General features: G+C 31.5%; 3 protein-coding genes, 1 long non-coding RNA gene and 1 other non-coding gene across 8 annotated transcripts; 1 reads left to right on the forward strand and 4 right to left on the reverse strand.

Moving 5' to 3' along the window:
• Positions 1–2,688: 2,688 nt before the first annotated feature.
• Positions 2,689–2,769, reverse strand: TRNAL-CAG (transfer RNA leucine (anticodon CAG)). The gene has a single exon. It is a non-coding gene; the product is annotated as a tRNA-Leu (tRNA).
• Positions 2,770–4,719: 1,950 nt separating this feature from the next.
• Positions 4,720–5,519, forward strand: LOC137824471 (protein SOB FIVE-LIKE 3). The gene is made up of 2 exons (XM_068630123.2): positions 4,720–4,858; positions 4,931–5,519. The coding sequence occupies exon 2, from the start codon at positions 4,981–4,983 to the stop codon at positions 5,356–5,358; it is 378 nt and encodes a 125-aa protein (XP_068486224.1). The 5' UTR covers positions 4,720–4,858; positions 4,931–4,980; the 3' UTR covers positions 5,359–5,519.
• Positions 5,349–6,246, reverse strand: LOC150025336 (uncharacterized). 2 transcript variants are annotated; one of them, XR_016515236.1, is made up of 3 exons: positions 6,145–6,246; positions 5,772–6,024; positions 5,349–5,659 (listed from the first exon to the last, which is right to left on the reverse strand). It is a non-coding gene; the product is annotated as an uncharacterized LOC150025336 (long non-coding RNA). The 2 variants fall into 2 exon arrangements; XR_016515235.1 differs by lacking the exon at positions 6,145–6,246 and having other exon boundaries at positions 5,772–6,106.
• A 1,732-nt stretch (positions 6,247–7,978) lies between these two features.
• LOC137824470 (6-phosphogluconate dehydrogenase, decarboxylating 2) lies at positions 7,979–10,995 on the reverse strand. Of its 3 annotated transcripts, XM_068630121.2 has the most exons (3): positions 10,932–10,995; positions 10,512–10,590; positions 7,979–9,694 (listed from the first exon to the last, which is right to left on the reverse strand). In XM_068630121.2, exon 3 carries the CDS (start codon positions 9,682–9,684, stop codon positions 8,233–8,235), a length of 1,452 nt encoding a protein of 483 aa, XP_068486222.1. In that variant the 5' UTR covers positions 9,685–9,694; positions 10,512–10,590; positions 10,932–10,995; the 3' UTR covers positions 7,979–8,232. The 3 variants fall into 3 exon arrangements, with proteins under 3 accessions (XP_068486222.1, XP_090150775.1, XP_068486223.1); XM_090294649.1 differs by lacking the exon at positions 10,932–10,995 and having other exon boundaries at positions 10,449–10,513; XM_068630122.1 differs by lacking the exon at positions 10,932–10,995 and having other exon boundaries at positions 10,020–10,513.
• Positions 10,996–14,052: 3,057 nt separating this feature from the next.
• Positions 14,053–14,927, reverse strand: LOC137826449 (basic leucine zipper 43). Its single transcript, XM_068632412.2, has one exon. The coding sequence runs from the start codon at positions 14,816–14,818 to the stop codon at positions 14,231–14,233; it is 588 nt and encodes a 195-aa protein (XP_068488513.1). The 5' UTR covers positions 14,819–14,927; the 3' UTR covers positions 14,053–14,230.
• Positions 14,928–20,148: the final 5,221 nt, after the last annotated feature.

Consider the following 20,148-nt stretch of genomic DNA (forward strand, 5'->3'; position numbering starts at 1 on the left):
AGAAACTAATTTAGAAAGAAAAAAAAAATTTAGTCTCTATGATTTTCTTATAGTGTTATAGACTAACAAATTACTGGTTTCTAAATTAGTTTCTATTATTTATAAATAGTTTCTAAATTGATATCTAATTAGCTACCAAAATTAGCTACCTAAGAGTTTTGCTACCAGATTTAGAATGTAAATAATTGGTAATTAAAACTTGATAGCTAACTAAATACCAATTTAAAAAGTACTTATCAATAATAGAAACTAATTTAGAAACCAAAAATTTTTTAGTCTCTAAAATAGTATCTAATTTAGTCAATGTAACAATTAATTATTTTTAGCCACTAAAATTAGTTTTTATTTAATAATTTGTAAGAGAATAAGTTAAAAAAATGTGTATGAAATAGTTTGTGAAATTTAAGGAAAAATGGATGTGAATGGAGATGAAATAATGAAGGGTAGCATTGAAGTGGGAAAAGGGAATGAAAGGGAGATAGAAAAGTGGTAGCATAGGATAAGACAGCATCTAGGCATGTGGAAGTGGAGCCCTTTTGTTTTGGAACCAACGTGGCCTTCACTTTGTGGGACCCACAAAGATTTGCTATTACTCTTCTCAACTTTTCAAGCACCGCCGAAACGCACACTTTCTTTCGTATCTTGTTTTTAGGTTCAAAAACGCGGCGCCATGGAATTGAAACAACTTCAAAACCTCAAACAAATACAAACCACCTTTAGACTGTGGTCGCACAACATCGAAACCTACAAAGTTTTCATGTTATGAAAATTATGTGATTAATTTAATCTTTGTTGAAAAAAAAAATGAAAATGATGTGATTAGTCGTTATTATTTAGGTTTTTGCACAAAAGTGGGTAATTTTTTTGGCAAATTATAATTTTAGATAATTTTTTTAAAATAGGTAAGTTGTACACCACATGAACTTCATAGTAGAGGTCATATTCAATGGATACAATTTTAGGTTATGTGGAAGTATCCACCAATACAACTTTTTCAATTTAGTTAAACAAAAATCACATGATTAAATATGAAATCAACTTTCAAGTGATGTACAATGACATGGATGACTTACACTACTACAAACAAATTATTAAAAAAAACTAATTTTAGAAATTAAAATAATTATTTACTATTTAATTAAAAAAATTATTTTATAAACTAAAAAGTTATTAGTATCTAAAGTAGTTTCTATTGTTAATAAAAAAATTATAAAATACTTTCTAAATTGATATCTAACCATTAGTTACCAATCTTTTAGCTATTTATTACTTCATATTCTAAATTAGTTTCTATTATTCTTTTATAGACTAATTTAGAAACTAAAATATTAGTAGCTAAAACATTGATAATTAATTTAGATACCAATTTAGAAAATATTCTACAAATATTTATTAATAATAGAAACCATTTTAAATACCAATAATTTTTTAGTTTCTAAAATATTATCTAATTTAGTCAATATAACGACGAAATATTTTTGGTCTCTAAATTTGGTTGCTATTTAGTTATTTTTCTCATAGTGTGAGTGTAAAACATAACTAAATTTGTATCATTTATATATGATTTCAATTATATTATTTTACACTAAAATCGTATGGATCATGTACGACTTTCACTCTAAAATTATTTATATGATACAACTTACTTATTTTCGCAAAAAATTTTTTTTACTCAAAATCAAAATTTGTGAAAAAAATTACACTAGTTTCATGCAAAAGCTATTATTTAAGGTGTGATATAACAAATGTGAAAAAGGAAAAAAAAATTCACCATTTTTTTAGATGAATTTGAGTTTTTTTTCTTCAAAAAAACTATATTAAAAGAGAAAGAGTGAATTGGATTGTATCAACCCTTTTACATGATAGGTGATGTAATGAAAAACTATAAAGATAAAAAAAATGAGGTAATTAACTATCTATAATAATAAAAAAGTGTGAGTATTTTGATAATCTCCTTTCTTCTAAATATGGATTCCCATAGTGTTTATTCTTTTTCCTCTTTACATAATCCAAACAAAAGAAGGAATAATTTATTTTTGATGTTTTTCTGTTCGTTCATGTTCCATCCATCCACTTTCCAGTATTCCAAACTAATCATGAAACTAAAAAAGGAAAGAAAATATACAGCAAGTTTTTAGTGATTTTATAGTAAATAGATAATCTAGTGATATTGTTTGAAGATGCCTCTAGGGTACAACATCATTTCTTCATGAGAATAGATAAGTGTTCTCCACATATATATTCATACACAGTAAGATCATCATCATTCATCTTGTGGCATGTGTTACCATGCTTTTTTATAGTATATACCAACCCATTAGTTTCTCTTTCACTAGTTTTTTACATGAACTGTGTTTTCTCTTTCATTTTTCATCACATCATTAATAATTTTTTTTCCCTTTTTACTTATATATGTAGTAACCCCATCCACAAAAGCTTCACCATTTTGCAAGAGATAATATGCTATGGGGATATTCCAAACATACTTGAGATACAAACTGTAGAGGATTGGCATGGTTGGAACCCTAGCCACCTCTCATGTCTCACTCACAACAATTTTGAGACAGACACCTCTCAAGTCCTATCAAGGTACATGTTGGTCATTGTACGGAAGCATAGCAGAAGAGATCAAAGGAGTGAGAAATAAATTAGTTGAGACAAAAATTTTAAAAATTAAAACAATTTTTATGTCAAGAATGGGATTCGAACCCATGCCCTTTCGGACCAGTACCTGAAACTGGCGCCTTAGACCAACTCGGCCATCTTGACTTATGACATTATATCTCATAAATATTTTTATTTATAAGTTAATATTTTATTTATTGTTAGCATGGGATAAACATAAATGTTTTAATTAAAAGTATTGTGATTTTGGGTTTGGGGTTATCTTTTCTACTTCTTTCAAGTTCAATGAATGAACCAAAAATGGAAATAGGGTAACCATTTATGAACATAATATTTTGTTTTTACTTTTTTTTCTTTGGCTCTAGTTTTGGTTGTGTCTGTGTGAAGAGAGGGGGAAAAATTAAAGTGTATTTTAGTGTTTATGAAAAATTAATGACAGGTGATTTATATATTCATGGAAACTATATAGTTCAGGATGATTTATTCATATATTTTTTATTTGGGCTAAAAGGTTTATCTTTCTAAAGATGACAAGGCTTTTCTCTTCGGCCCATAAAATGACAAGCCCAATGGATTTAGCAGAAGTGTTTGCAAGTAACACAACTCATATTCTTTAACAAAAATAATTTTGCTACAAATATTCTGTAAACTAAATTACAAAACTTAATATTAGATTTGAGGATTTTTTTTTCTTTCTAGGAATCACAAGTATCTTTTAGAGAAGTCGTGTTCAAGCTAAATATAACTATTATGAACAATAATAAGATTTCTTAGGCATTTCTACTTAGAAAATATAAAATATTTTTATGGCAAGAGTTAGTTAGTACACATAATCCATATGATATTATGAAAAGAATTAAAAAAAATTATTTAGGATCCCCAAAACCTATATAAGGTAGGTCTGTTCCCTATCCTACCCAAATAATTTAATCTACAATTTGTCCTACATTTTCCCACCCTACAGCCTTGGAAACCCTGTTCAGTCATCTACTTAAACAAGTTTATGCTAATTAATAAGTGTGAAATCATTTTGGTAGGTTTAAGTGATGTTAAAATTTAGAAAAATATCACTTTGACATCTATACATTGAATTTGACTGATAAAATTTAAAATTATGCCATTTTAGTAAAAAAATTATCAGTTATAATCTGGAAAAGTTGTCAACATATCAACATTCTAAAATTTAAAGGTTTAATTAAACTTTAAAACATAAAAAGAGGTTTATGGGTCACACAAACATTATCAAACTTAGAATAATAGCTTTGTTGTATGTTTAAATTGATTGATTTGTTATTTGATGATGAAGATTTATCCATAAAAGAAGTAATTAGGGTCTCCAATAGTTAAGTCCATTAGGGCAAACTTAGTAGGTGTTGTACGTGGTCTAACTTTGTGGTTAGCACGATCACATCACACCTAAACCAGTTTAGCCAACAACCCTTTACCAACAACGACCTGCCATCATATTATATTAAAGTTTAAGTATAAATTTGAGAACTAATCAATGTTCATTAAAAAAGACTTCCCAGCTTCTCATTTCAAAGGCTACCAACTATAAACTTCATTCATAATATAAGATACCTATCTAAATCAACATGTACTTGATTGATGGACTGAAACTGAATTCGGTCTTTGTAAATATGGCCTTGAATTGAGTAAAAAAAGAGTTGATAAGAAGAGAAAATTATGTAAAATTATGAGTCATATGGATTAGTGAAGAACAAAACACTGCATACTGATAAAATTATAAGAGAAAAACACATGGTTTGAGAGATAGATTGGCCTGTGTTGTACAGACAAGACAAAGAATTTGATGCAATGATGGATACACACAAAGTGAAAAGGCACTCAAAGCATATTCAAGGACAGGGATTTTACATTCCCTCCAGATGTGCACATTGTGCTATTGGGACATCTGTATTATGCAATAAAAGTCAGAGTCCTATTTAAGATGGAAAAGGCAGAGGTTAAAAAAATATTATTTATAGATACTTCTTATGACCAAAGATGGCAGTCCCAACATTCCCTTTGTTTAATTGATGCTTTCAAATTATTTTAAGATGTGTTAGGAACCTTCCTGGCTCCTCCTTGAATTTAAGCCCTTGGCACACACACACACACACTGCATCTACCATTTCACTTCACAAACTTTTTTGGCCCTTTACACACTTTTTTGCAGCTCAAACAGATAAGCAGCAGATATCAAGCAATCTATTTAGGAATCTCTATTAATGTAAGTTCCATGTAGATTTTCATTCATCAGCTATAGATTCTCATTCTTGGTTCCTGTGTGTTTCCTTGCCAGTGTGTGTTGTTTTTGGTTTGAATTGGCATACATACAGCTTTCCTGCCTCAATGGATTCTTTTAAACAAATCTGGGGTGGTGCAGAAGGATGTAGCAGTAGTGAATCTGGTTGGACTATGTATATTGCCTCTCCCATGCAGGAAGATGATGCTGGATGCAGCAATGAAAATTATGGATATCATGACATCTATGGTGAGAACAGGAGAAAGAAGCAAGGGGCCAAAGTAGATGATGCAGAAAGTGATGATTCAATGGCTTCAGATGCTTCTTCAGGTCCTGTTCATTATCACCATGCCTATGGTCACAGCCAAACTAGTCATGGCACCGCGGCCTCTAAGAAAGATAAACAAGATCATGGAAGCAAGTGTTCGAAGAAGAATGCAAACAAACAGGAGAAGAAACGCGTTGACAGCAGAAGTAAAAAATGATTAAAATGTCCATTGTATATGATGCTGGGATTTTTGTAACCATGCATCTACATAATTTGAATTTGTTGATTTGTACTCACACCTCTCTTCTACCCAAAGGAAATATCCCTAAACATTCTTTGAAGTAATGAATCATAAGTTTTACGCGTTTTGAAACTAAACTCTATGTTGAGTGCTGTTATTCTTTGAATGTGGAAACAAACTTCGAAGCCAGAGGATAAATGCTTGAGCCATGAGAAACACACCACAACTGTGCTTGAATTGAAGCATTATCAGTGGTATTCAAGCCAAATAACACCACCTGAAAAATAACTGATGGTTTTAACTTCCAAGTTCGAGAGTGAGGAATTATAGAGAAGAGGGTCAAATCTTTTATCATGTAACTCACACTTTAGGAGTACTTTATTTTTTACCTCGGTTCAAAATAGAAGTTCATGCCAGATGTGAAGAGAAATGTCTGATCATCCATCAAGACATAATCATCATCATTGATGCAAAACACAACTTAATTAAGGGTGAAAGGACGTTGTAGTTGAAAAACATTAAATGTGAAATTTCCAAATCAAGATGATGAAGAGGTAAAAAGCAGAAAGTTAACTGCAGCAAGAATGTTGAATTGGAACCTGAAACTCTCTTGATGATTACGTACGCAAAAGTTGTATTGAGCTGGTTGACAGAAGAAACAAGAAACATGACACAAGAAAAGTGGCCTGGGGGCAGTTAGAGATGTGGCCAAAAGATTGAGGATAATAGCACAAAAGGAAGAAAGCATTTTCTATCAAAAACCTTCCAATAATGATTCGTGCATGCATGTGTCTGTGCTGCCAAATGGTATGCAGCACGAATGGGGTATGCTCCGCTGGAAAGATGGTAAGGTTTCACATAGTTACACAAATGACAACTAGAAGCAATTAAAGCTTTGTTGCAGTGACAGGGCATTGGCTGGTTATGTGAACTAACTTTCCAAAGATTGGACACGAATGCAACAGCAAGGCAATCACAAGTTTTAGGCTGTATGAGTGACATAAAAACATGAGGGAACACATGACTTGAAAGGAATCATAAAAGGTCGCACTCATATAAAACCAATACAGAGAATTTTATTTATTTTTGTTTAGAAGATAGAAAAGAGTTTGTTTTTTCTCTTTTGTCCACGTTTTAGCAAAGAAGGGAAACAATGGGAAGCACTTTGGTGAAAGACCTCATGGTTCAGTGGAAGATGGTAATGGTGAGTCATTGTTAACTTGGAACATTAATCGTAAATGATTTTCATATTTCACATTTATAATATCAATAACTGCTACTTTAGATCTTCAATGGAAATTTTGAGGGCATCAGGATCTGGGATTGCTGCATTGCTCGTAGCTGTTTCCAATTATAAAGTTTCCAAGAGAGGTGTTACATACCATTCACCCTGAACTTTGTCACTTTTCAGAGTTTATAAGTTATTTTTAAATACTCAATTGGTTTGTCACCACTTGCAATATCGCTTTCTGATTTGAATAGATTCTTGCATATCAGTTGACAGCAAGTAACGCAGGTAAAGGTAATGATGTGTAAAACCTGAGATCTTACAAATACTTCTTTTAGAGAGTTTACTATCAACAAGAGTTGCAGTGCCCTTAATTCTAAATAACAAGAATTGCGACAAAAAATTATTTGTGTAAATGTTGCACATGAATTGTGCCAATCCTTGATTCCGCCAAGAAACATTAAAAGCTTTTCAATCATTGAGCTCATTATTGAAAAAATCAATATGGGTTTCTCAATCATTGAGTTCATTATTGACACTGAAGACTTCAAAGAAAATTAAACAACAGCCAAGAAGCTCAACACCAACAGAGAAAAACGAAAATTTCAAAGAAAGAAAAATATGAGTACACAGTTACTTCTAACCACTAGCTCAAACACAAGGTAGATTTAGAGGGGAGTGGAAATAAGAAAAGCTAAATGTAAACTAGTTAAAAGGAAAGTTGAACCACTCCTAAATAGTGTTCAAAATATCAGTTACCATTTCAAGACACTGATTCAAGATTTACTATTTCGATCATGATAAAATTAGTCATAATTCCACTATTTTTTTCAATGTTAAATTTAAATAATCTTCAATTAAATCATAAAAAAAAGTCGTATAATTTTTTTAAAAATGAGAATAGTAACAATTAGGTAGGTAAGGCCTGACATAAAATATTTACAGGGAAACTGTAAAATCTAAGCTCAAACTCAAGAAATGAGAAAAGAAAGAAAAAGAGAAGTATGCATTTTTCTAAGGAGCATAAAAAGAGTATGAATTTGCATGTTACTCCAGTGGCGTCTAACTTATTCAAACACAAGGAGTAAGTGGAGGAAATGGGAGAGAAAAAGATGGCAGAGTTTGAAACCGATGGCCTCTCCCATAACCAAAAACTGAAGCAAAAATTAGTACTTAAGCCCAAGCCCACAAATATTAAAGCAAAACCCGAATAAATCAAGAGATAGATTCTGAGATAATCCACTGATATTCTTAATATTCTCTAACTCGCCAAACTTGATCGCTCTTGACAATAGATGAACATCAAACAAATCAAGTTAACTTCGAAATAAAATATTTCAACTCCTGCTGTAACATAACATGTATCCATGGTGTTAAAGGAAAGTTTACTAATGTGAAAATTAAAAGGGCATCACGAACTGGGGCCAATTTTTGTATCAAGCACAAAACACTATCCGCAAAGATACAACATTTTTTTTGGAGAATGGAACATCAAGCAACTCAGTTGGAAACAATATAATAACACTTCACCACATAGTGGCTATGTAAACTCAACTCAGCACACAGTCTGAGCAGAAAACATTACATTTATTTGAAATCCTGATGGGCTCAAAGAAAGTGATCTAAATTCTTGACTGTTTGGCAAGCTTGAACCACTCAGTATGGTAAGAGCCCTCTATGTCAACCCTTTCATATGTATGAGCACCAAAGTAGTCACGCTGAGCTTGCACCAAATTAGCAGGCGAACTTTCCCTGCTGTAACTGTCAAAATAATTAAGGCTAGCAGACATACCTGGAGTGCTGATTCTAGAATTGACAGCAAGGCAAACAACTCTCCTCCAGGCAGATTGGCGATCAAGTATTTCCTTCGCAAACTCTGGATCAACAAGAAGGTTTGCCAGACTAGGGTTTCTATCATATGCCTGCTTAATTCTGTCTAAGAATATAGCTCTAATGATGCAACCCCCTTTCCAAATTCGGGCCAGTTCACCCAACTGCAAATCCCATCCCTTTTCGATACTCTTTGCACGGATCAGATTCATTCCCTGTGCATAACTACAGATTTTGGCTGCATAAAGAGCCTTCCTAACATCATCAATCAACTGCTGCTTGTCTACAGGTTGATCAGTCACAATATCACCTGATTTAAAGACTTTTGCAGCTTCTACTCTTTCCTCCTTCAAGCCACTCAGAAACCTTGCATCCAATGATGCTTCAATAGTGGGAGCAGCAACTGATAATTCAGCAGCTTGCTGAACAGTCCACTTACCAGTACCCTTCATGCCAGTCTTGTCTAGAACCTTGTCAACAAGATATCCTTCTCCTTTATCATCCTTAATTCCAAATATATCTGCGGTGATTTCAATCAGGAAACTAAGAAGTTCTCCTTTGTTCCATTCTGAGAAGACACTTTGTAGTTCCTCATTTGACAACTTTCCAACTGACTTCAGCACATCATAAGCCTCTGCAATCAGCTGCATATCACCATATTCTATACCATTGTGAATCATCTTCACAAAATTACCAGAACCACCTTTACCAATATATGTCACGCAAGGACCACTATCAGGGACTTGAGCTGCCACCTTGAGAAGAATATCTTCTATGTTTTTGAAAGCTTCAAACGAACCACCAGGCATCAAAGAGGGACCATTACGAGCACCTTCCTCACCCCCAGAAACTCCCATACCAAGGTAGAGAAAACCCAATTCAGACATTGCTTCCTCTCTTCTTTCAGTGTTCTCATACCATTCATTACCACCATCAATTATACAGTCACCTTTTTCCATGAAGGCAGACAGGGTCTTAATGGTTTGGTCAACAGGTGCCCCAGCCTTAACAAGCATTATTACCACCCTAGGCTTTCGAATGGAAAGAACAAAAGCTTTAGGATCATGGTAGCCATAAACTGGAAGATTTCCTTCTAGTTTTGCTCGTTCTACAGTCTCATCAACCTTGGATGTAGTTCGGTTATAAACAGAAATAGGAAAGCCTTTCTCAGCAATATTGAGTGCTAGATTTTGGCCCATAACAGCCAGTCCAGCCAGGCCTATTCTCGTTGTGGGTAGAGCCATAATTGTCCTCCTGTTCAATGATTCAAATCCAATGGCATAATAAGAACAAGGTACACAAAAACTGGCGTGAATTTCTGATTTGAATGAAAACAAAAAATGCTATAAACTACGATGGAAGACAATTAGAGCTAGATTCATAACTCTCAATGCCATCAATTAAACTTCTACCGAACACAGCAATCTTGAACATATTCCAATAATAAATGTATGAAATGTAAGAAAGGGTGACTTCTAAGATATTCAGCGATAAAAACGTAGCAAGATTACCAAACTTATTCTTAAAAAGTGAGATTGCAAAATAACCCTACGATCATGCCATACAGACATCAGAGTACCTTAATGCTCGTGTGCTCTCTTCATTAATCTAAAAAATTAGTGCGAACTACTAAAACCCAACCACCAAACAAGCCGCATGAACTCCTAGGTTTACACATATCCAGCAAAAGCCTCGGTCTCAAAACTCAAAAATCCCAAAAAGTGCCAAAATACAAAATAATAGTACACAATCGAGTTGCAATCCAAAGCAATTATTTGTTCACCAAAAATTACAGAAAGACAACCAAGTTCTACAAGATCTTACAGTACATTCAACAAACCCTGAAGATCAGTAAAAAACCTAGAAACCTAAACCTAGATCAACAATCAAACCCAGAAAAAAAAATGCAATCACACTCTTTATTTCCAACAAATCACAACAAGAATAAATCCAGCCAAATTAAGATAACAATTTTGCAAACATCTTAAGTGCATGTTAACACACTAACATTATCTTAAAAGTGAATCTCAAAAAGTAAAAGATAGGGAAAAAATGAATCTAAAGGACAAACCTGAAATTTCAACCGAATCACAGCAAAATTATGGCCACAGAATCACAGAACATGGGTGAAAAGATGTGGGATACAAGCCCTATATATATATTAAATAAGAATCATAAAGAGTAACAATATTAGTTATTAATTATCTGACGGAAAAATTATTAATACAATTATAAAAAATAATAATAAAAGGGAGAAAGATTAGCAATAAAAAAAATCATTATTGCGGCAGTTGAAACTTGAAAACGAGGCCAAGCAGCCAAATTTTTGGACCTACTGAAAAATAAAATTTATTTTATTATCTTTTTTCTCCGGTTTATTTTATATTTAAAATTGTCTTATATTAATTAATTGATTAATCATTAATAATATAATTAGAAAATAAAAATAGTGGAAGTAGATGAAAGTTGCGGGTCAAAGTTGGAAAGCTACCAATTGGAATTGGGGGTAGGTGAAACGCGGTGGGAGGAACGACGCCGTTCACTGTTCTTAAGTCATCAGATTTTTTTATGATAGTTTTTTAAACATTTTGTTAGTTTTTAAAATGTCACATAATTTTTTAAAAAAAAACTAACGGAAACACTACTGTATATCCGTATTTTTTTATTTTTATAATTTATATGTAATTATTTTTAATATTAAAATTGAATAAATAATACCATTATTTACACTATAAATTTATAGTTAATTTTTATAAAAAAATAAAAACAGAATAATAATAATAAATATGGAATTATAAGTAATTATTCAATAAAAAGTGAAAAAATAATAATATATTTTATTGAAATTATTTCATAAATAAATTAACAGCTGATTCAAATTATTTCGTAAATAAAATAAAAAATTGTTATGCTGATTAAAAAAAAACAACAAATAAAAAATTAAATTCAAAACTGTTTAAAAAAAACGGTTATTTAGGAAAATTTTCTTTATATTTAACCGTTTTTTTAAAAAAATTATATATAAAAAAACAGTTACAAAATAATAAAAATAAGAATAAATAGAAATAAAATAAAATATTAATATATAAAATATTAATAAAAATATTCAATATTTATTTGAAAACTCGTTTTTTATTTTATTTTAACGGAATAGTTTTTTATGGAATAAATTTTTTCTTAAATTAAAAAATTAGTTCAAAATTGGGTCAGAGTGAGGCCCAATAACAGTCTCCCTTTTCACATATGACCCACTGCACTTCCATTTTTCTTTCTTTCTTTGAGACTACAATCAATATTTAAATTAATACCTTTAACACTATAATAAATATTTAAAATAATACCTTTAACACCATAATAAATATTTAAAATAATACCTTTAACACTATAATAAATATTTAATATATATTAAAAACCTTAAATTAAAAAAAATATAATTAAAATTTATCATTTTCTATAATATAGTATTATTCAAACGAATTTGTTAGAGGGTGCACTTTTTAATTAAAACTTATATAAGCAGAGAGATTAAAATAAGTTTAATATTATAAAGTCAACCATTAATTCGGTCAAAATGAGTTTAGTTGCCTCTGTAACTTAGTCTTTTGATTTATTTAATTTAATGTGAATATAACTCAACTAAATAATTAATTGAGTTGACTTTTTTTGGACCAACGTATTCTCTTTTTGTTGAATGTTTTCACTGAATATTTGATTAAATAATGTTTTTAAATATTTTCTCTAATTTTGCATCAGAAAATAATATCTGAAGCACAATGTTTAAAGAAACGTCCATCACTGGGCCCAAACTCGTAAAGCCCAGTGGTTAAAGAGAAAGCCCTACACTGAACGTAGAACATTTTCTTTTTCCACCCCCTAACTTTTTTTCTCCCATCTCCTAAATATAATATATTTACAAAAGTTATTTATTATTTAAAAAAAAATCACTTTTTTCAAATACACAACAAAAAACGTTCAAGATTTTGATATAGGCTATCAGAAAATGCATTCAAATTTATTATTTTTATAAACTTGTAATCATTATTTTAATAATTATTTATGGATTAAATAATCTAAAATATTTGTTCAAATTATATATATATACATCTCCTTTTCAGTCCAATTTATTTTTTTCTCTGGTCCTCTCTCATAACATCAATTATTAATCTGTCACATTTCTTCCTTTCTTTTTTCTTTTGATCTCTCTTTCATCAAAAGCCAGTGATTAAACAGAGTAGAACTTTGTTTTCATTATAGCACACTTCTATAAAATTATAACTTTGAAACTGATTTCAAATTATATCTTTATTTCATTTGAAAATTTTAAAATATTTTTTATTTACTAATACTTTATGTTAAAATTTATACATTTATAATTTTTTAAAGAAGAATAAAACACAATTAAATTCACACCGACCCATTAACATCTATAAAATGGAAGAAAAAAAAAAACCATTATCCATGATACACTAGAGAGAGGATATTGTAGTGTAGTGGGGAGCTTGTCCAAATGTTTTTCTTCTTTTTGGCAACTATGTCTATCGTCACCCAATAACCACTGCACTCCCTTTTTCCTGCTTCCCCTTCACTCGCCTCCACCTGACATAATTACTTCCACAACACTAACAATACATTTTCACCACTTACACCACATCAATTTTATTTAATCATACGTGTATTTCAACACATGATGTTCAAAAACTATGTCACTAACGTTGTTCTAGGAACTATTAATGTAATAGGACACTTGTGTTTCATTATCTTGTGAAAATTCATCTAACTAGAAAACATCACATTATTTCAGGAAAAAAAAAACTCATTGCAGACAGAAAATAAATATTGTAGATGACGAGTTTGTTGAATTTGATAATAGTTCTAGGGTGATAGTATTGTAACCGACTCATAATGACGATGATCGGTTTCTGAATCTTATTCTCAAACGACATTATTTGGACGCGGATAAGGGATTCTAAATTAATTAGTCACAAAGATCAATTATGGTATAATTATAGTAGAATTATTACCATAAATATATATCTTAAAAGACATTAAAAAACTTAGGGTAGATGATTCTAAATTAATCAGTCACAAAGACCAATTATAGTAGAATCATGGCCATAAATATATATCTTAAAATATATATCTTAAAAGACATAGGGTAGATCATCTTTTACATATTAGTTGAAACTTTTACACATTGGTTGAGGGTGCACTCACTCTTGACTATCTTGAATATTCTGGGCTTAAGTCCGTCTCCTCCTTTGTCCCTTTTGTCTAGAACAATAGCTATTTAAAGTTCATTCTCTAAACATCTATGTAAAATCCATAGACATGTTTTGGCTTCATATTTTGTTGATTAGTTTATCAGTTATGATTTTTTTTGAGATTGTTGGAACTGGATGATGAGACCATGAATGGGAGTTTTGTAATTGTTTTCTGGGCCAGTATTATGATGGTGTTTTAGATTATGCAGAGTGCCCCACTTGTTGGTTCTTCTAACAATTAACACAGAAGGTTTGTTTATATCTCTGTAGCCACTTTAAATAATGCTTTTGCTTGGAACATATCATTAGAACTTGGAAGATAGTGGCAAAATTTATGAGCGCACACTAAAATTAGAAACTCAAAAACATGTCATTGCCGTTTATGTTATGCTATGGTTTCACCTCATACATCTCAAAAGGGAGGCAAAGACTACTACTACTACTTGTACTTCCATTACAATTCACACACATAAGGGAGAAGAAAAATTGAAGAGATATGATGATAAACACTTTGGCCTTGACTTCAAATTCAACCAAGCAGGTTCAAGGAGCTAGTGATTGAGGAATCAGATTTAACATAGGGAGAGACATCATCTTCAATGGGGCTCAGAGGAGGAGGGTGGTATGGACTATGTAGCTGCATGTCACATATCATTTGGCGAAGTTCTGAGGCTTCTTCTCTCAGCTGAACATTCTCTTGAGCAACTCTATCATGTGATTCAGACACATGGTTCAGCTTGTCCATAAGCTGGTGGTTTTCATTCCTCAGCCAAACCACCTGTGACCACAGTTCATCAAGGTGTTTCTGCTTCCTCATGCGTGACCTGCGTGCTGACTCACGGTTCGATATCATCCTCCTGTGCTTCCTCTCATTGATCAGACTTAGCTGCTGCTCATCTGCTTCATCAGAGGTGGAGGTGCTGCTGATGCATGAGGACTGAGGGGAGCTGAATTCTGCCACCCCTTGATGAGAGTTTTGGAAACCATAGAATTGGTTTGAGAGTTTGTGAAGTTGAAATGCGGGGATGGTGTTCTGAGTCATGCTGTAGTGACCCGGGTAAGGACAAGGGTCTGAAGGTAGTAAATAATTCAGTCCTGTGATCTCACTGGCCTGCATGGTTTGTGTATCACTATAAGTATGAACAAAAGATAGCAGGGTTTGGAGAAAAACACTGATGGAGAATTAATAGAACTAAGTTGCTATTGGAGATGAAGAAAACAAGAGTGAGCTGAGTATATATAGGGAGAGAAATTGGTGAAATGGCCCCACTGAATGTGGCCAGAGTAACAGTATGAGTTTCGTTTTTTCTAAGCATAGATTGATGAAATGTCAAGCACATATGTTAATGTGGTAATTTTTTCTTTGGAATTATGGTACTTTCTTCACCTAGAGTCAATGACTAATGACTAAGCTTTGAGAAAATAAGATCAATTTAAAGGTTGATTTCTTTTAATAAATGTTTTTTCATACACAAAACTGAAGGATAGAACTTCTGATTATGAGTTTAGAAAGAAAAAAAGGTTATCTGTCATCAACTATAATGCTAGTTTAACGTAGTATTACTGCAATCGAATGTTGGATAAGCATGCATTCACTATAGCTTGTAAAAAACCTATTTAGCTTTAAGGAAGACAGTACCTAACTTTTATTCAAGTTATTTGTAACTTATTTCTGAAGAATAGTGGAAAAAGAAGGTTATTGATGAGTTTTTATGCAACAGGGTATTTGTATTCAAAAGGGTTTTACTATATTTTTTGTCTGTGTAAAGGTATATGGTGAAAAACGGATTTGGCCAAAGGTTTTCTAGAATTAAATAAAAGAAGCGTGTGGTGTTTTGTGGTGTTTATTTATGTGCATATGTGACATGCATGGTGTGTTCATGTGGTATGTGGGGTATGAGGTTCATTGAACAAGCTATGTGAGAAAGACATGAGGCACATAGACATGGGTGACGCAACGTGGGGGAGGCAACTTGGGTTAATGGATAATCATTTTGGACAAAATATGCTTACATCATATGGACAAAGGAAGTTCATATCATGGGGACTATAATAATTCAATTGGAAGACTGTTTAGGCAAAAGCAGGCACAAGAGAAAAAATACATGTTCCAGAAGTCAATTTATTATACTAAGTGTGCAGTAATGTGTTATTTCCAAGCTCATTCTGTGTTGGATTGGATAATGTTCACTCAAATGACATAACAAATTTGGAGGAAAAAGGAGATTGGGAAAGGCAAGTTAGTCTCCAAGAGCAATAAGAAAGAAGGGTTTATGAATATGCATATATATGATGACTCAAGAGCCACTCCTTTTGGATCCTCCAAATACAATAATATTTTAACTAGAAGCCAAATATTTGATGATCAACCACTTATGTTATTTTACTATGGTTAGGTACTAGTTGTTTATTTCGTCTTGGTAATGACAGCTTCAATAGTAATCTCAAGCAAAAAGAAAGATCAGCTTTTACTCCTCACACCAATTATGTGGCAGAAATACTTCAGGTACCAGACTCTGATATTCATTGTATAGTGTTAAAATCATATAAAGGTACTCTGTTTGGGAAAAGATACCTGCATAAACTAGGTGAGATATGTGCACAATCTAGACCTTTAAAAAAAAGTTATAGTAGTAGTGACCAGAATATTATCCAATAACTTATTGAACTAAGCTTATGCAACTATCCCTTGTGCTGACCTATTATTGTGGTTGTCCATAAAAGCTGTTTCTGCTGAAACAAGATACTGTGAATCTCTGTGAAAGATTTGAAAGTAAACTATGGAAAGAGTTACCACCATGAATTACCATACTTTTTCAAAATCTCACTTCAGTTCTTGTTCTTTCACTCATTAGCTTATATCATGAACCTTTGGGATAACATGATTCCAACCTGAAAAGAATTCATAAGGGTAAATGGTGTTGACAAATTGATCTATTTCCAATCACAGAGCCAATAGTTCCATACTGCCACTTCTTTACAATAAGGCTGATTTCTGTTTACCTTAAAGTTTTCCAACTGCTTATAATAGATTCATTGCGTTATCAACATCAGTTAAATAAAAAAAAATATCATACAATGATTGTATCTTTCTCTTTCTCTTCCAAGCAGTTGTTATCCATGGCATGAAATCCATTTCATTTCTGACAAAATATGATACTTGACATGGTAAAAGAGTTCATGTAGTTTCTTGAGTTTGGTTACATCATTTTCCATAAAACGAAAACAGATTACTCATTCAGGGAAAAAGAGAGATGAGTTTGGACTTAACCACCCAACTGAGTGGAAAAAATGATAATGCTGGTGTATAGTGGAAATTAATGAATAAGAATGGTCTTCCTTTGCATCTTCCACTAAACAAAATCTTAAAATTAATTGAAAAACAGGAACCAAATTTCTAGTTTAGAAAAATGCTTTCTCCCTGCACTTGGTGTGTGAATTTGATTAAGTGGACTGGTTGGTCAACAATATCATCAGACAGATTTAGACTCCTCTTTCTTTTCTTGTCTATTGATTGTTCCTTACTTTCTCCTTCTCTTTTTCTCCATTGAAGTATTTCCCTTTGTTTTTCCTATCCTGTGTGAATGAGCACAAGAGTATATATGTTGTACTATTGTACACGTACTGGGAGGCTTATCAGTATGTCTTTCATTAACCTGTTTCATCTGTTGGTACTTGTACTCTACTTTGTACTTGTACCATTCTTTGGTTTGGTGAATTTGGTCAAAATGCTAAACCCTCCATTTGAATTAGATTATATGCTAAATTTTTCTGCCCTTGTTCTTTTTTTGTGTTTTTTAGTTCAAGTTGAAGTCTAAGTGCAACTAGCAACTAGTTTGTAAGTCTTGTTCATATACAACATGTCAACTGAGTTTACATTACAATTCCTATCTTAATCCACAATTGGGTTGGAAGAAAAGTACAAGTTCTTGTCTGTAATGATCACTGCTATTTTATATTATTACTTGTTTGCATGCTTGAATTTGCTACTGCTTTCTTCACCCTTTTCCTGATCTAATTTCAGCCCACAATCCAAATTTTGTTTTCTAAGGAGATTGTGGTTTAACTAAAGTTGGACTTTATCAAATGTTCAACTCCACTTGGCCGCAAGAAATGAGAAAATTTGAGGTCAATCCTCAGAAATCATGCTTTGTTTTCATAAATGGTAGATAGGTACATTAAAAATGAGAGTAACAGAAGACCTCACAGGCACGTGATTACCATAAACTGGTTTTGCCCCACAATGACAACCGAAGCCTAAGCCTATTTGAATACGAAATTCAAACATGTTTAAGAAACCAAAAAAGGATAAAGGCTGATTCATCTTATCTAACTAAGCCATAAACGTAGCAACGTAGGTATAATCTTGATTTCTAAGTGGGTTAGTTATTATTGCACACATATTTTTTAGAACACAAGGATTCTTCTGCACTTTCCTTTTTTGCCTGTATTATATTAAAACAATGGTTTGATTTAACTATTATGTGGTCCAGATTATGCTGTGAATAAAATAAACTAGATCCAACCAAAGTTTATGAAAATGATTCTGCGCATACATTCTATTTGTAGTTTGATTCTTAATCTCCATTTGATTTCATCCAACTTGGCCAATAAAACATATCTACCTTCAGAAAAGAAAAAAATACAGTACAGTTCTGTTAATATATTTTCTGTTTCTGAATTGATCTGATCTCTAATCTCTAATGGATTATATGTTTAGTATAGATTTTCAATCCACCTCTTCACGTTCAGACCTGTTAACTCGTAATTTGTGTTAAAATAGACTTAATACCATTTTAAGAAGTGAAAACCGACATGAAGATAAATTTTGCATTCACTTATATAATATGAATTGATCTTATTTTTAGTTCACATAGTAAGTCCAACACTATTAACCAATAAATCTCCTAAAGAAGATTGTTCCGACCTCAAGTCTGTTGAGATAGTATAACTCAGTCAATCACTGCATCCGAGGTATATTGTTTGTTTTGGAGTTTGGAGTTTTCTCACGATGTATATAAACTGTTAAACTCAACTTCGGTTAAGGGAGAAAAGTATATATAAATCGTTAGAACCCAACTTTGATTAAGAGAAAAAGATGTATATAAACTGTTGAACTCAATTCTTAACTGTGAGCCAGTGGGTTAAGAAAAACAAAATTAATAAATAAGCTCATGATTATGTGCAAGAATGGTTAATTGCGTAGTTGTTTCTAAGCGGAACAACTTGGATAATGAATATTGTTCAATAATATATAATTTTTTTATCATTCTCTGCGATGATCTAGATTAACAGAAGTCACCATATAAAGGTAAAAACATGAGAACACTTCACTTAAACCTTCATAGAAGAGCTGATCTGAATCCAAAAACAGAACACATATAACAAATTCACTCAACTTGATAAATAATAAATTATTAATCCTTATTTCTATTATCTTCCTCTTACTTTTATTCTACAAGACATTAAGAAAAAAAATGTGAAAGTGATAAATTTGTCTTTCTATTCACTTCTTATTTTGTTAAAAGACATAAAAATAGTTTAATTTCATTAAAAGATAAATCTTTTTTTCTTCTTTTCATTAATATTTTTTTTCTCTGCGTCCAAACAAAACAGAAGAGACGATGTTTGACTTAAAATCCATGTTAGGAATAAAATAATGTGTAACTTTCAAAAAAAGGAATAAAATATAGTTACTCTAGGTTATATGGGTGTGCATAATTGCATGAGACAAGTAGAAATGGGCTCCTTTTTATTCTTCTGGAATATAATTTTTTTTATAAAATTATTTATTTCAATAGCAACGCAATCTAATCATGATTCAATGGGATATAACAAAAGATAAGGTCAATTCAATTTTTTAATATATATACAATTTAACATTGCATAATTAAATCCAAAAATATAAAACTTAAATTATATACATTTTTTATAATAATGTATTAAATAGTTTCGGTGGGAGGACTAAACTTATTCGTCTTAGTTTTTTCGATTCTTTCGGAAGATGCTAGGTATTATTGGATTTTAGATTAAACAGTTTTTTAATCAATATATTATTATTAATGATGTTTTTCTGTTCCGAAATTTTAAACATAATTAATAATGAATATCCAATTTGTAGAAAATAAATAACAAAGGGAAGCATAATATTTGTAAAGTATAATTATATTATATTGATGAAAGAGAAGTTGTCGTATTTTTAGTTTTAGTCGCAGAATAAATTCTTAAATTTATTTTCTGCTATAATGATAGGAATTTAACTTTAACACTTTATACAAATCTTTATTTTTTTATGTCTTTTCTAATTTCTTACACACAGATTTCGTAATGTATATGAACTTGAAACGGTGAAATATCAAAATAATCTTCATCTTCTATAAGTTAAAATTAAAAATTAAAAAATAACATATAAATAAATAACGAAAAAAAGTGTCGTTGTTTTTTATT

Source organism: Phaseolus vulgaris, chromosome 8 (assembly GCF_051622355.1).
Source record: "Phaseolus vulgaris cultivar YP4 chromosome 8, ASM5162235v1, whole genome shotgun sequence".
NCBI classification, from domain to species: Eukaryota; Viridiplantae; Streptophyta; class Magnoliopsida; order Fabales; family Fabaceae; genus Phaseolus; species Phaseolus vulgaris.

Bases quoted from the DNA above. Each gene is read 5' to 3' on its own strand.
- LOC137824471 (XM_068630123.2), top strand. From the start codon at position 4,981: ATGGATTCTTTTAAACAAATCTGGGGTGGTGCAGAAGGATGTAGCAGT.
- LOC137826449 (XM_068632412.2), bottom strand. From the start codon at position 14,818: ATGCAGGCCAGTGAGATCACAGGACTGAATTATTTACTACCTTCAGAC.